Below are 14,519 nucleotides of genomic sequence, written 5' to 3'. Positions count from 1 at the left end.
CAGACTTTGCTTGGTGCGATTCTGCCGAAATTCACTGCAAGTAATTTATCGTTGACAGCAGCAAAAGCGAGACCATGTCAAGACAACAGTTGTAACCGGCGAGGCCGCTTCCTATAGAAGTTAACCGCGGCGTCAGCGTTAGCTTTGAGCCTGGCAGGCAAAAAAAAAAATTGCTTTTTTGAGGAAATGAAAGGCGTGGTAACTGTCTCTCTTCTCTCTGGACACCTTAACCGCACCGTTAGTAAAGGGAGGAGGGAGAGTTACAGAGGGACGAGAGGGAGAGAAAGACTGGTTAGTTGGTTTATGGGGTTTAACGTCCCAAAGCAACTCGGGCTATGAGGGACGCCGTAGTGAAGGGCTCCGGAAATTTGGACCACCTGGTTTGGTTTAGTTTAGTTTATTGGGGTTTAACGTCCCAAAGCGAGTCAGGCTATATGAGAGACGCCGTAGTGAAGGTCTCCAGAAATTTCGACCACCTGGGGTTCTTTAACGTGCACTGACATCGCACAGTACACGAGCCTCTAGAATTTCGCCCTCATCGATATTCGGCCGCAGCAGCCGGGATCGAACCCGCGTATTTCGGGCCAGCAGCTGAGCGCCGTAACCGCTGAGCCACCGCGGGGGGGGGGGGGGGGGGGGGGGGGGGGCTTAGGCTACGAGAGACGCCGTAGTAAAGGGCTCCGTAAGTTTCGACCACCTGGAGTTCTTTAACGTGCACCGACATCGCACAGCACACAGGCGTCTTGCGACCGGATACTGACGGGCCAGGGTCATTTCAGGTACCGAGAGAGCTTTATATATAATGAGAAGAGAGAGAATGAGAAGAGAACGAGCTCGCAGGAGAGTGATTCCATGGCCCTGCGGGGCGAAGCTATAGCATGAGGGCCATACACATTACTACGTGCGCCCACAGTGGCATATACGAGCATAAGCACGAAGGTAACAGGATTCCCAGGCTCAAACACCGACGTCGTTATAGCCGAGGGCAGGAGCTGTGCGGGGAACGAAAATCAGACAAGCTCGAGCGAGGCCGCGGGGAGAGAGCACGAAGGCACCCGGAGCGCAGCTGTGATGCGCGGGCAGGCAGCCCAGCAAACCCGGAGCGGAGATGCGAGGCCAAGAGAACGCCCACAACAGGACCAGCCGCCGGATCGCTGCTGTTATCGCTGAACGACAGAAAGAGGGAGGGGGGGGGGGGGGTCTATACTGCTCGTCATTCAGGAAAGAATGCAATAATGGCGCCGCTGAATAACGAAATTGCGCTGCAAATACAAGCTGCCTCTTGCGGTACAACGAAACAGACGTAATTGAATTGTCCCGTTGCAACAAGCTGGTTACACGGTAACGCGAGTAAGACCTCCATCTAGATATTTTTGTTGTTGCAAAGACACCGCACACGCTGTTGCCTTTGAGCGGAGAAGTAGCGAAACGCGTTGCTATAGCGTATAACCAAGCGGTTTTTACCGGCTCCACTACGCTGGTTACGGCAGTCATCGTTTTCCATACTATCTACCACAGCAACACGCCATTTTCAAGCTCTCATCTTCTCCCGGCACCGCACACATCTGCTCGTGTAGATAACATGCAGAAGATTAAACCTATTTTCGCTCGGAGAAAACGATACAAATACTCACCTTTGGTCTTGTCTATCGAAGAGTGGAATTCACTTCCTTCTAGCATTGCGACTATCGCTGAAACATCATTTCAAACAGCTCTTTGGTCCTATTCAGAAAATTCTAACAGATATTGATGTGCGTTCTTTTTTTTTATCACTGTGTGATTCACTTCTTTTTTTTGGTTGCTCCAGTGTGTGTGTACCTGTTCCTCACCTTTGTTTTCCCTTTCTCTTAATAACTTGTACCTGCCTTCTTAACTTGTTTACTTCTGTTTTCAGCCGTTTGTATTCTGTGTTGTATATTTGTTGTTTTCTTTGATGAATCCCCCCTATGTAATGCCCGCATTGGGGCTTTAGGGTATTGAAATAAATAAAATAGATAAACTGTATACTGCGCACACTCCTTGCTCCAACTGCTGGCTCGCTCCTCGCATAGCTGTAAGTGCAATTCTAAAACGACAGTACCAACGCATCTGTCGCACTTCGCGGCAGGTGGTATAACGAAGCTTTCCAGTGTACTTTCGTTCGGCGTTTCTAAAAATATGGAATCAAACTTTTTTTTTTTTTTACGTGGCAATCAGAACTTTGACGAGAGAAAAAACTTCTACCTTGTTTACCTGAAACAACAGGAGAGTATTCGAATTGCTACCCGCGCTCAAAACCAATCACGACACAATTTCGCTGCTTTCCAGGAATAACCGGCACGCAATACGTTTCTTTCTGGTGTCGTTTGTACAACAACGTAACTGCGTTTAACATTTGAGTGGGGCGACAAATGAGGTACTCCCTTTTGGGAAGCGACTTCGTCATCTTGCTCGCGAACCCTTTCCGCACATTGTTACGACCCAACTTGAGACCCGCGATCATAACGGTGGCGGATTCAACAGCGGAAATTTCGAAAGGTCGTTTGACCCCACCGAAAAGGATGACTTTCTGGAAAGTGGCCGATGAAGCTCATCCCACACTCGGCTCGGCGTAAACGACCTCCCCTTCTAGAAGCGACCGTCGATGGACCGACGACAGGGGAAGAAAGGATGCACCTCGTCTGAGAAGACCCGGAACGAATCAGAGGAAGCCAGCGCAGCTGCGGCCGCGGCGCCATCATGCCACACCTGTGTTCGATGGACACGAGCTGCTAACAGTATTGTTGCACCGCAGTGCGAAAGAGCTGCCGACTTACGTCTCCTCCTCGCCAGTTCCCACGCGTGGACTCAGCAACAGGTGTCTTCGTTTGCTGTGTTGTGTAGTGCCGATCTTTGTGTCGCGATGAATTGCCGCCAGGTGAAAGGGCGAAGCCTTGGGCTATTTAACCAGCGCCCTAAGGGAGAACGAACGCTCTGGGCCCTGGGTAAAAGGCTCATCCAGTCGCTCAACGTCATGAACTCTTAATTTTTGTTTCTTTGCTCTTTTCATTATGTAAATAAGTGTCTAAAAAAAGTGCCATTAAACCTGCTTGTTTTTCGTATCCCCAACCTTCGAAGCTTCAGACTGTTCCTCATCATCCCGGACGAGCCCCCAGGGAGACGCAACAACTGGCCACGCTACCCGATCCATGATAACTGGTGGCAGCGGTGGGATGCTGCTACCTCGAGCCGTAACAACTGGTGGCAGCGGTGGGATGCTGCTACACGACTCACGATAACATTCATAGACACCCTGCACAAAGCACACCCAAGGAGCCACTGTCGGAGCGCTGCGGTGGTCAAGTGGTTTCAGCACCCGCCTCGCGTGCGGGAGGTGCGGAGTTCGATCCCCAGTGCGGCCAAGTACCCACCGGTGATATAACGGGTGCAAGCTTTCCCCTGGCCTGGTGGCTCGGCTCCTTTAGGGTGAAATGTTTAGGAACTTGGTCTTCGACCACATGTTTTGAGCAGAGGAAAAATACCTTGTGCCATGGCGCTCTTTGGCCCCAGATGCCCTTACGCCATAAAAAATCACAATCATCATCGAACCACTGTCGATGTGAAGATTTTCCGATCGAAAATCGCTCCCGGCATCTAAAAACCCGGTGCAGCAAGTACACTGAAAGAAACGGAAGGTCTAGAAAAAGCAAGCAAAGACCTGCTGCTCAGTATCGAGCTCTCGATTGCCGCCCGGCAAGCCGCATTCAGTCGGTATCGCTATTAACCAATCGGCCGCGGCTTATGCTTCGAGTGTATACGTGGATAGAGAAACGATGGACAACGTTTCGTGATCAGAGAAAGCTTGCGGATCACGTGTCACTCGTGCCGAGATAACACGAGTCCGTCCATATGGCACCGTTAGAAAAAGATCCGGGAAGAGGATGAAATACTGCGATGAACTTCGTTGGACAGCGGCTCTTTGTCCGTTTCACAAATGTTAAGCGACGTGACCGGAGAACGGACAGATGTACACAGCTTGCGTCAAGCAGCAGGTTTCTGTTTTTTACGACCCTATTTTTTTCTTTCGCACTCGTGTCACGCTCGTGCACGAAGGAGGCGGATTTATTGAAACGCGCTCGCAGGGTAGCGACCGAGGGTATAGAAACCGTGAACCATCTAATGCGACCGCGCTGATCGCAAAACGGGTAACGGTGGGGCTGTGGCACGATAAGCGAGGCCGTAGAGTAAACGAGTCCCCATTAATTTCGACCACGTGCACGGGTTCCCTATCAAATGCGCAAAAATCTCAGCCCGCGGACGTTTCCGCTTCCGCCCCGTCGAAATGCGCTGGCTTTCTGTACACCTGCAGGTACAGGAAAGCCAGCCACTATTTCGTCATTCTTAAGCAAAACCCGAACACGTAAAATATCTTTTCGCGGCGGTTAAACAGCACCATGTTGTACTCTTTTATGTTTTCCTTTTCACAGCCGTGGTGTACAAGTAACACTGATTTCTTTTAATTTCTTGTACGCGCAACCTCTGTTGAGAATGTCTTACTATGGTTGGTTTATGGCGGTTTAACGTCCCAAAGCGACTCGGGCTGTGAGGGACGCCGAAGTGAAGGGCTCCAGAACTTTAACGTCCACTGACATCGCACAGTACACGGGCCTCTAGAATTTCTCCTCCATCGAAATTCGACCGCCGCGGCCGGGGTGTCTTACTATGCATTTATACTGCGTTCTGTTTGAATCTTTTTGCATCGCCCACTCCTTCCCAAGGCTTTAAATTAAGACTGGCAGTATATCTGAAATAAATAAATGAAAGGGAGGAAAGACGCAAGCGCCCAAGTCACCTGATTCGCTCCATTGCCCTGACCGATCACCTGTAAATGGAACCCCGGACAGTACCGTGCTCACTTTTCAAACTCGAAGCACGCATAAAGGTATTCTTAGTCGCTTTGGGACGTTAAACCCCATAAACCAAACCATAAAGGTATTGCGCATTCAGGAGACTGACACTGCCAAAGCACATGCAAGACGCGGGTGAATAACAAAAATGAAGAGGCGCATGGGCTAAAGCGTGACGCCGTAGTGAAGGGCTCCTTAACTTGCGCTCACATCACACGGGACCCCGAGATCGGCAGCCAAACGCCGAAGCTACCGCGGAGGGTGTGGATAACGACTCCGAACGTCAAACAAGTGCACGGAAGCGCCGCGGTATTCAACGGCGAAAACGGGACTGCGGAACACTCCACTGACTTCAAAAGGACTCAAAAGGGGGCGCGAACGACTCAGCGCATCGCACGAGCACACCTGACTGCAACGAGCGCCAATGTATACACACGACCAACGATTAAATCGAATCGACGGCCGTTTTCCAACAACTTCACCGATCTGATTTCTCGCGTCGACAAACAGCGGCAACAGCATGTTGACAGAAAACAAACCGCCCTATACAACTCCGCGGCCTCAAGCCCTCATTACTGCCTTCCCCCAACCATGCAGTTGTAACATTTCTCACGTCTTCCTCCCTTTTCCTGCGCCTCCACCTACTCCTCGAGTAAAGTACCGGCCAGCCATCCGTTCTGCGCCAGCGCTCCTGCTCCACTCCGATAAGTTGAGGCTGAGTTGTGTATGCGGCGGCCCCGAAGAGAGCCGTTTCAGGGCAGGAAAGCGGTTTAACCGGGAAAGTTTAAGCGGCGTGCACCACCCCGACAGGCGGAATCGCCCGCCGATTCTGATCGTGCCCCCTCTCCCTTACCTTAGCGCACTTCAGACGCTTCACCGAGGAGATATCGGCCCACGCACGAAACCAGTATATATAGTGACAACTCGTTCGATGTAACAAGTTGAGCCTTTTGATAAAAGCTCCGAGCTCTTCAACGCGGAAATCTCGCCACTTTCGAAAGGAAACGCGGGAACTTTTGAGATATGACCGGTCGCCAATGGGAGGGCTATAGGGCCGACAAGCAAGCAGAGTAGAAACGCTTTCCGAAGATGATCTGCTTCCGCACCAGCGGCGCGACTGAGGTATGCTCGTTTCCTCAACGGAAATGCCACGTAATGAGGCTGAAATGAAGTTACACAAACGTAAATTAAACGCCGATTAGCTTTCTCACAGCAAACTGAGGCCGGCCCCGCGAGCGAGAACACAAGTGCGGGAGTGCTTCGCGGTATCTGTCATCCAGGGAAAACTGTTCATCACCTAAAACATTTAACCTCAGTAACGCGATCGCTAAACCACAACTCAATGAGAGTGAGTGCGCTAAACCTTGCCATGTGGTTTTGAAAGTCAGCGCTCCTGTGTATTCTCTCTTGTCCTCGTCTTGGGTTGCGTTATGAAGTCGTGTCCAAGCACAAAAACTCGTCCAAAGTGCCGTATCAGTAAACCAGAACTGCCTATGACAGGTGGATTCACGTCAGTGTTCGCGGCGGCTGACCGGAGAGCGAGCTCAGAGTCGAAACGCAGGTCCCGACAGGCAACGAGCTGTACAGCCTTGAGGCGCAAAAAAGCGCTGTCCTAATTAGAGTAACGTCGTAACTGCGCAGCACGAAGTAGGCGGCATTCATATTTTTTTTTTTTTACAGCTGCCACTGAAATTAAAACTTGAAGGATTACATGTGACACCCACGGGAAGACAGGTGCACATTTCCTCTATAGACAATTCAACAGGCATTGAAAAAGCACATCTGCCCCGGTTGATCTTCACAAGCAATGCACGCTTCAGGCAATGCTTAATCCAAATCATTATGGCGACGTTTCGGCCGGTGAGATTCGGCCCCGAGAGCTCTCCGTACTGAGGACTCCGGCCTCGATGCCCGTGCTGTGGTTCAAGATATGCACGAATACGGACACACTGCCGGCAGTGGCAGGTCACCTAAAATCCTGCCGGTGCGCGACTACAAAAAAGTGATCATCCAAAGACGCGTGAGCTGCAGTGAGTCCAATTGACCCAGCACACGCTCACAAATCCCGTGTTTCGGGGACTTCGCAGCACATGAAGGGAGGGAAGCGCGGACCGCTGCAGTGTCTTTGATTAACAGTCGGGGCGAATCGCATGCAAGCGGTGCAAAACAACAGGATTCGACGGCGTACGGACACGCAGAACACCACAATAAACGATGTTTCAGAGGCGTCACCAGGGCACGACAACACCAGGTGCGGCGCCGAGAGGGGAAGGGGAAGTGACATTTTGCTCAGCTATCTGTCATACGGCACAGAGCAGAGTCCACAACAACGCAGGGCATGAGGGCAGAATAGGAATAGGTGGTGAATGAGAGCTTACGCCGAGTACCGTTCAAGTTAAGGCGCTGTGATGCCTTGTCAAACCATCTACAGGGGTGTTCTGCGTTTCCGCCATGCACCGACTATCCAACACTTTCACACTAACGCTGTGAGCGAAAGCATGCATGCCAGGACAACAAACAGGCAGAGCAGAGAAGAGAGGATGGATACTCACGTGCGAGATTCTCGGCGTACAGCGACTCGAACTCTTTCTCGATCTGGCCGAACAGCTCGTACAGGCGGCCCCTGCCGTGCAGGAAGGTCAAGAGGAACGCCAGCTGGTCAGAGCCGTCGCCGGCGCTGGGCTTGCGCCCCTCCACCACGGCGTTCATGCTTACTGCTGCTGACTTACTAAGTCTACCAAGGCGACAAAAGCCCACTGGGACTCACGACCGGGCCGGCTCGAGCGCAGGGGAAACACACGCACACAAAGCACACCACACTCGAAGCCGCTGGAACGGTACGCGAGAACACTTCGTCTTTCAGGAAGCGAGGGAGGGCCCGGGGGAACAACAGATCTCCGAAGTGGAACAGGCGACGGTCCACAATACGCGCACACAAGTTCTACACACGGGTCCGAAACTGAACCACGGCACAGACTTCCGAAACTTCAACAGGTCCTAAACAACGTAAACCTCAACGATCGTCGGAAGCGAGCAGTTCAGGTCAGCCGGTGGAAGGATTTCCGCTCCTCTTCTTCCTCCACCTCAGAGGCCACGCGCCAGCAGCAGCGCCGCTGTTATCCGAGACGACGATCGCCACTGGCGGGGAGAAAGAGAGCACGCGCCGCTCCGCGCCGGCATCCGGAAGCCACGTGCGCGAAGTGACCACGTCGGCGGCGCCCAGCGGTCGAGCGAGAAGCAGCGGCACACACACACCACGCCCGAGGCTGCGAGCATGGGACAGATCCACCACCGGCCGAAGGTGGCGAAACGGGCACGCACGCGCGCGCTGCTGCTTTTTTTCCTCCTCGCGACGTCGACGCTGTGTCGCAGTAGCCGGCGACGTCGGGAGCAGCCGAGCGAACGCGGCCGCGGACAGAAGGCGAATCCAGCGGGCTGGCACCGCCGCGGCGCGAGCGCCGCATCATCATCGCCGCTTTCACCTGCGCCCCGCCGGCTGTGGGCCAATGGAAGCACGCTCTCCCGCCACCCTCCTTGCCCGCTCCCTCTCCCTCCACACTTGCACTCTCTCTCGATCTCAGCCCGCGTTTCTCGCCGCGGCGCGCGCGGATCACAGCTGAGCATTGGGGGAGAGAGCGCGGAAAACTCCCCGCTTGTTTACGTAAACAATTCCGCATGGTAGTCGCGGCGGTGTATGTGCAAAGCAAGCCGGCTCTTTTACGCAGCGCTATCGGCATCTGGCGCGGTTTACAGCGAAGGCAATGGTTCACAGACGGCGCTCGTCGTAGCGCTGTTTCATCGAAGTCTACATCACGGCAGAGAGGATTTATGGGGATTTAATGTCCCAAAGCTACTCAAGGTTATGAGGGACGCCGTGGTGGGCTCAGCAAATTTCGACCACCTGGGGTTCTTTAACGTGCATCGAAATCGCACAGCACACCGGCCTATAGAATTTTGCCTCCATCGAAATTTGGCCGCCGCGACCGGGATCGAACCCGCGTCTTTCGTGTCAGCAGCCGAGAGCCATAACCACTGAGGCACCACGGCGCCTATCATGTCAAAGAGCTTTCCTGGCATATACAGGTGTTTCATGTAAATTAAACCAAGGCTCAAAATACAGCGGCGTATCGGAGCTGGTTGAAACCAACGACATATGAACGCAAGTGAACCGTTCTTTTTTTTATTTTTAGAGTTCTCATCACGCCAAACCCCGCCGATGTTCGGTGTCACGAAATTCGCTGAGTGTAAGAGCGGAGTAAATTAATGGCATCCGCCCAAGCGCAGACATATGGCTACAAAGGAAAGTACACAGCTTCCACAGAAACTCCGCAGTTACAAGAAAAGTTCGTCCTGGTCCGGGACGAATTTCTACAGCGAATTTTCGGGACGCAGTTTCCTTTAACTACGAAGTTTCGGTAGAAGATTTGTAGCTTTCCTCTGTACCTGTGTGGTAGCACTTGGGTGGATGCCTTTGCTTCTTTATTACAAATTTACTCCACCTAAGGTTATTCCCCTAAACATTTGACCAATTCGCTGATTGGTTGAGAGGGGTCCCGTGACCTCGTGACGTCAACACAACCTGCCCACCAGATGTGAGCAACTTAGTTTCAAGACACCAACCGTAAATTAGGGTTCCTGTATGTCCGCTTCACAGCGTAAATTTAACGCAGTTGTGTAAATTGTGGCAAAAGAAAAACCAGTTATCGATATATTGTCGGGCAATTTACAAACTGCGCGCAAGCAAGCAGTTTGGCCAATAATAGCTTGTATTTGAATTAATATTTAGTGGCCAAGGATAGCATGCCGTAACTTTTCTGTCCAGATCTAAAATCTCTATCGGTCAGTGTTCAGTGTGTCGAGCAGGATCGCGGTCGATTGCGACTAAAACTGGCCATGCAGTAATGCCGGATCTGCGTTGAGTTCGATCAGTGCGACAGCGGTGTTAACGCGGTAACGAAGTACCGGGTTGCCACCAAGCCGGCAACGTCTTCCCCATAACACTCGGCAAAAAACGAAAAAAGAATCTGGAAGGCGACGGGAGAGAGAGAAGATTCCATGACGTAGACACACCGCCGCACGCAAGCCGTCCTGCGACCACCGACAGACGACGTATACACCTGTCGATTAAGCTAGACTACGCGGCGTCTGCATGGACGCAAGCGGCATCGCTCGGTCCCACGGTGCAACGATCACTGACGTCAAGACTGTCAAGTCAAGCGTGTAGGCGGAGCCGTTCCCTCGTCTTTCTCGCGCGACGCTCGGAACCAGTCGGCGGTTTCGCGATCTGCGTTTTACGTTTATCCCTCCATGCGATGCGGAAGGCGAACGAGACAAACGGAAATAAAAGTCTTTTTTCTCTCTTTTTTAATCACTTCCTTCGGGGTGAGACGAAAACCAGGATATCTAATAAAAGACCGTTTTTCCCTTTCTCCTCCGAAGGTCGTCGGTTGTACGCGTTCCCACCGTTCTATTTCCTCAAAAAGCCTCGTCAAATCCGCGTTAGGCCGTTTTCCACCGGACGTCTCCGACCGATACCGTAGGATACCGGCAGCAAAGGTCAACAGCTACAGAGCCAACCGGGGACCGATATATCTGCGAGCGGACACAGATTAAGCCATCAGACAAGACCCGAAGACCGGGACCGATAGCGCGGACGACGTTCTCACGCCTACCCCCGCTTGTACAGGGGCGACTCGTCGTCCACTAATAGTAAACGGGCGTCCGCTGCCATCCCCAGGGGATGGAGCTGGCAAACCGCGCACAGTAGGAGACGAAGGGGTTGGCGGGGGAGGGAGGAGGGAGGAAGGAAAGAAGGGGGACTACTGCTGCCCAACTGCCCTCAGGCTGCAAATTCGCGAGCCCATCGCTCGAGCCACTGCGCAACGCGAAATTGGGGTTCCCCGCCTATAGGGGCCCCTCGGAGACCCATTACACAGCGCGGCGCCGACGGCGACGTTCAAACGAAGAGTAACGCCCAGCGCGGCCTCCCAACGCTGCTCTAGAAAGGGACGACGCAGAGACATTTTCCAACTGGGACGGGAGGCCCAACACAACCACCTCCCATAGGCAAGGTCGTCTAGGCGGTGTTGCATGGAAAACGGCGAGCAATCGTAGGCGCAAGGGGACGCCACAATGCAGCTGCGCGCTTCTGAAATGAACGGGAGGAGAATCGACCGTGTACACTGTGTGGGGAGCGATTGCATCGCGCAAATCGAAGGGCTATTTCACGCCGAGAACATCTTCTGCGCGTTTTGTTTCGATTTCGCGTCAAGAGCAGTAAGGGAACGTAAAGTCCATTAGCTTAGTGTGTTTGCGAATCAGTCACCGCAGACAGAACCTACGTAATATTTGCGAGACCGCGCGATAATAAAGACCACGATCTACCAGGCAACATATATCGTAAAATCTAAACGTTAATCGGTGACAAGTTAGACCCGGAATCGACATGCACTGCGCGCTCGTCGAACTGGACGCTTACCGACACCGTCTCTAGCAGCCAGCGCGAGATCAGTAACATTGCGCCGTTTTACATACGCATTACCGAGCGCACCGCGCCGGCGCCATTGGCGGTACTTTGTCAAGCTTACGGCTCAATGGGTGCAGCGCCGTTCCGACCTTGAAAATCGTGCGGTGGTCCCCAGTTCATTCTAGGCTTGAACAAGGGAGCGAGGTTTGCTTCACATCATTACGGTGAGATGGACGGAGTTCGGACGAGAAAGAAAGAAAGAAAGAAAGAAAGAAAGAAAGAAAGAAAGAAAGAAAGAAAGAAAGAAAGAAAGAAAGAAAGAAAGAAAGAAAGAAAGAAAGAAAGAAAGAAAGAAAGAAAGAAAGAAAGAAAGAAAGAAAGAAAGAAAGAAAGAAAGAAAGAAAGAAAGAAAGAAAGAAAGAAAGAAAGAAAGAAAGAAAGAAAGAAAGAAAGAAAGAAAGAAAGAAAGAAAGAAAGAAAGAAAGAAAGAAAGAAAGAAAGAAAGAGCATATACACAGGTAACATGGAATGGACGAAAGGAAGCAGGCAGGGAAACAGGGAGCAAGGAAGGAAAAAAGGGGAGGAGGGATAAAGAAAAGAATATAAGAAAGAAGTAGGAAAAGATGGAGCAAGGAAGGAAGAGAAGGAAGCAGGAACCGCTAAAAAGTAATAAAGCAAGGAAATAATCCGCAAGGACTATTTCCTTAATGTAAAACGATCTCCAACCCAAGGGTGCAGGTAAGGGCTCTGTCGACTGTTCATGAAAAGACACCTGTAATGCGGAAAATCAATGTGCATGCCCCTTCTGCACGCACTCGCTCAACAGTCACGTGACTTCCCAAAAGCATTAAAGTTTTATTTTTTTTCCCGCCGCGTGTCTACATAGCAACCACAAGGTGTGCGAACGCCCAAAGCATATAAAAACGCTGTGACAACTCGAGAAAAGCGCGACAATGAGACAGGAGACGCCTTTAATGCCAACAGAAGCGCGACACCCGCGAAAGGCTATAGTCGGCCCGAGAAAAGGTTGTCCACACATCCGCACAAGCCGCGCGACACCACCGGGGACAACGGTCGCCGCTTATTTCCCGCACATCCTAAACTCACGACGACTGCGCGCGACGAAACGATCGCTGGGTCGCCCTAGTGTACGCCGTGGAGCCACCGTGATAATTGACAATTCCCGTTACAAAGCCCAGTTTTCGCCCCGACAATCCCGCGAGCGCCCAACGCACGCCTGATGCGTACGAGAAAAATTCAGGGGAGCACACTCCAAAACTCCGAAATTTTAAGTAAACTTACGTGCGTTTAGGCGAAAGCCTTTCCTGACACCTTTGAGAGCGCTTGGTAGCAGGACACACAAGAACTCGCTTCGGCGCCATCAAGCGTCCGTTCAGTCCGGGGACCAAGCGCTGACCGAGAAGAGACGAGCGCGAGCGCAGCTGGAGAGCAGTGGCGCCACCTGTGACGTCTTCGCTATATCCGGAACTTCGTTATAACCGAAACTTACTTGTCTTAACTAATTATTAATTAAGCATTTATTACTTCTCAACTAATTTAGTCGTAGCTCATCAGGTCTTAAAGGTGCACTGAAGAGGAATCTGAACTCGTCTTTTTGCCGCGGGAACTCGATCTACACGTTCTGAGCATTCTTAGAAACTTCGATTTATGGCCCTGTGCGACCGATTTCCTTAATTAAATCTAATTAACGTCTGGCTCCCACCTTTTTTTTTTTTGGAATTGTCCCCCGTACGGTGGGCGGAGTCGACCAACGCGTGGAGTGTCTTTCAGCCAGCTCCGTGGAGGCTTTGCTTTCGCTTTATTTTGTTTTTTTAAGTTTCCGTGAATAAATAGTTTCATTCGCAGATAATATAGCCGCAAAATAAGCCCGCAGAAATAAAAATACGCGCGGACTATTTGCTTCTACGGACTACTACGTATTACTCCGCCGATGGCAGAGCGGCAAGCCGCCATGGGACTGGGTGAAAGGCACTCCACGCGCTGGTCGACTCCGCCCACCGTACGGGGGAGAATTAAAAAAAAAGACGGGAGCCGGACGTTAATTCGATTTAATTATGGAAATCGGCCACACAGGGCAATAAATCGAAGTTTCTAAGGATGCTCGGAACGTGCAGATTGAGTTCCCGCGGCAAAAAGACGAGTTCAGATTCCTCTTCAGTGCACCTTTAAGTAACATTGCGTTTAGGCACCTTAAGAGCGTTTAGGCGAAAGCCTTTCTCTGACACCTTTGAGCGCGCTTGGTAGCAGGAGACACAAGAACTCGCTTCGGCGCCATCAAGCGTCCGTTCAGTCCGGGGACCAAGCGCCGACCGAGAAGAGACGAGCGCAGCTGGGGAGCAGTGGCGCCACCTGTGACGTCTTCGCTATATCCGGAACTTCGTTATAAACGAAACTTATTTTGTCTTAACTAATTATTAATGAAACATTTATTAATTCTTAACTAATTAAGTCGGAGCTCATCAGGTCTTAACTAAGTGTGATCGACAGGTTGCCCGGACACTTTCTGGGGACGGACAAATCCTGCGGACACTTAGCTGATCCATGAGCCTATAAAGGCTTTCGCCTTAAAACTGCCGCCCCATGCACCTTGCTCACACACCAGACTATAACACGGCCTAACGACGTATTCCAATCGGCGATGCGGAGCAGCTCTCCGAATCCGCGAAGGCGGATTAGCTAGCTCCAGAGCGCCGATTAATTGAAATACGCCATATAAAACAAGCCACGACTAGCGTACTCGAGATTATAAGTACCGCTTGAAGATCAGTTTAGGCACATCTTTTCTCCTATGCTCGCGTGACATTCAGGAAGGCAGCAGAATTTCCACCTTGCTTAGATGCAAAGGCATGACAGAAGTCGACCCCGCAATACCAGCGCCCACGTTCAAAGATTCTATTTCGACAATACGGAATCGACAATACAGAGAAGACAAGACAGACCAACAGTGATTTTCGTAACAAAAATAAAAAGTACCGACGACGTTGCAAGAGTGGTCGATACCAAGCAGCGAACCATTTGTAAAGCCTTAGTTCGGGTAGCCCGTCATCGGCTTCCTGAAGAAAGAAAGCGAGGGCTTAACTAGCTAGTCAGCCTTCCGGCGATCCGGATCAAGTTTTCCTGCTCCGAGAAGCCGAAGTTCGTGTTTCAGTGAGCGATTCGGGGCCAAA

At 51.5% G+C, this 14,519-nt stretch overlaps 1 protein-coding gene across 2 annotated transcripts in view; it reads right to left on the bottom strand.

Moving 5' to 3' along the window:
• The window catches only part of Wdr37 (WD repeat domain 37), a 124,044-nt gene that overhangs the window by 99,691 nt on the left and 9,834 nt on the right, over positions 1 to 14,519 (bottom strand). Inside the window, exon 3 of one of the 2 annotated variants that reach the window (XM_089548070.1) lies at positions 7,418 to 7,488. The exons of the other annotated variant lie outside the window; for it this stretch is intronic. Within the exon in view, the coding sequence (XP_089404196.1) occupies positions 7,418 to 7,488 (71 nt within the window). The remainder of the gene's footprint in view (positions 1 to 7,417; positions 7,489 to 14,519) is intronic. 2 annotated transcript variants of the gene reach the window in all.

The sequence above is a fragment of the Amblyomma mixtum genome, chromosome 6 (genome assembly GCF_055824585.1).
Source record: "Amblyomma mixtum isolate Tamu chromosome 6, ASM5582458v1, whole genome shotgun sequence".
In the NCBI taxonomy this organism is placed as follows: domain Eukaryota; kingdom Metazoa; phylum Arthropoda; class Arachnida; order Ixodida; family Ixodidae; genus Amblyomma; species Amblyomma mixtum.
This window is presented reverse-complemented; position numbering and strand designations above follow the sequence as displayed.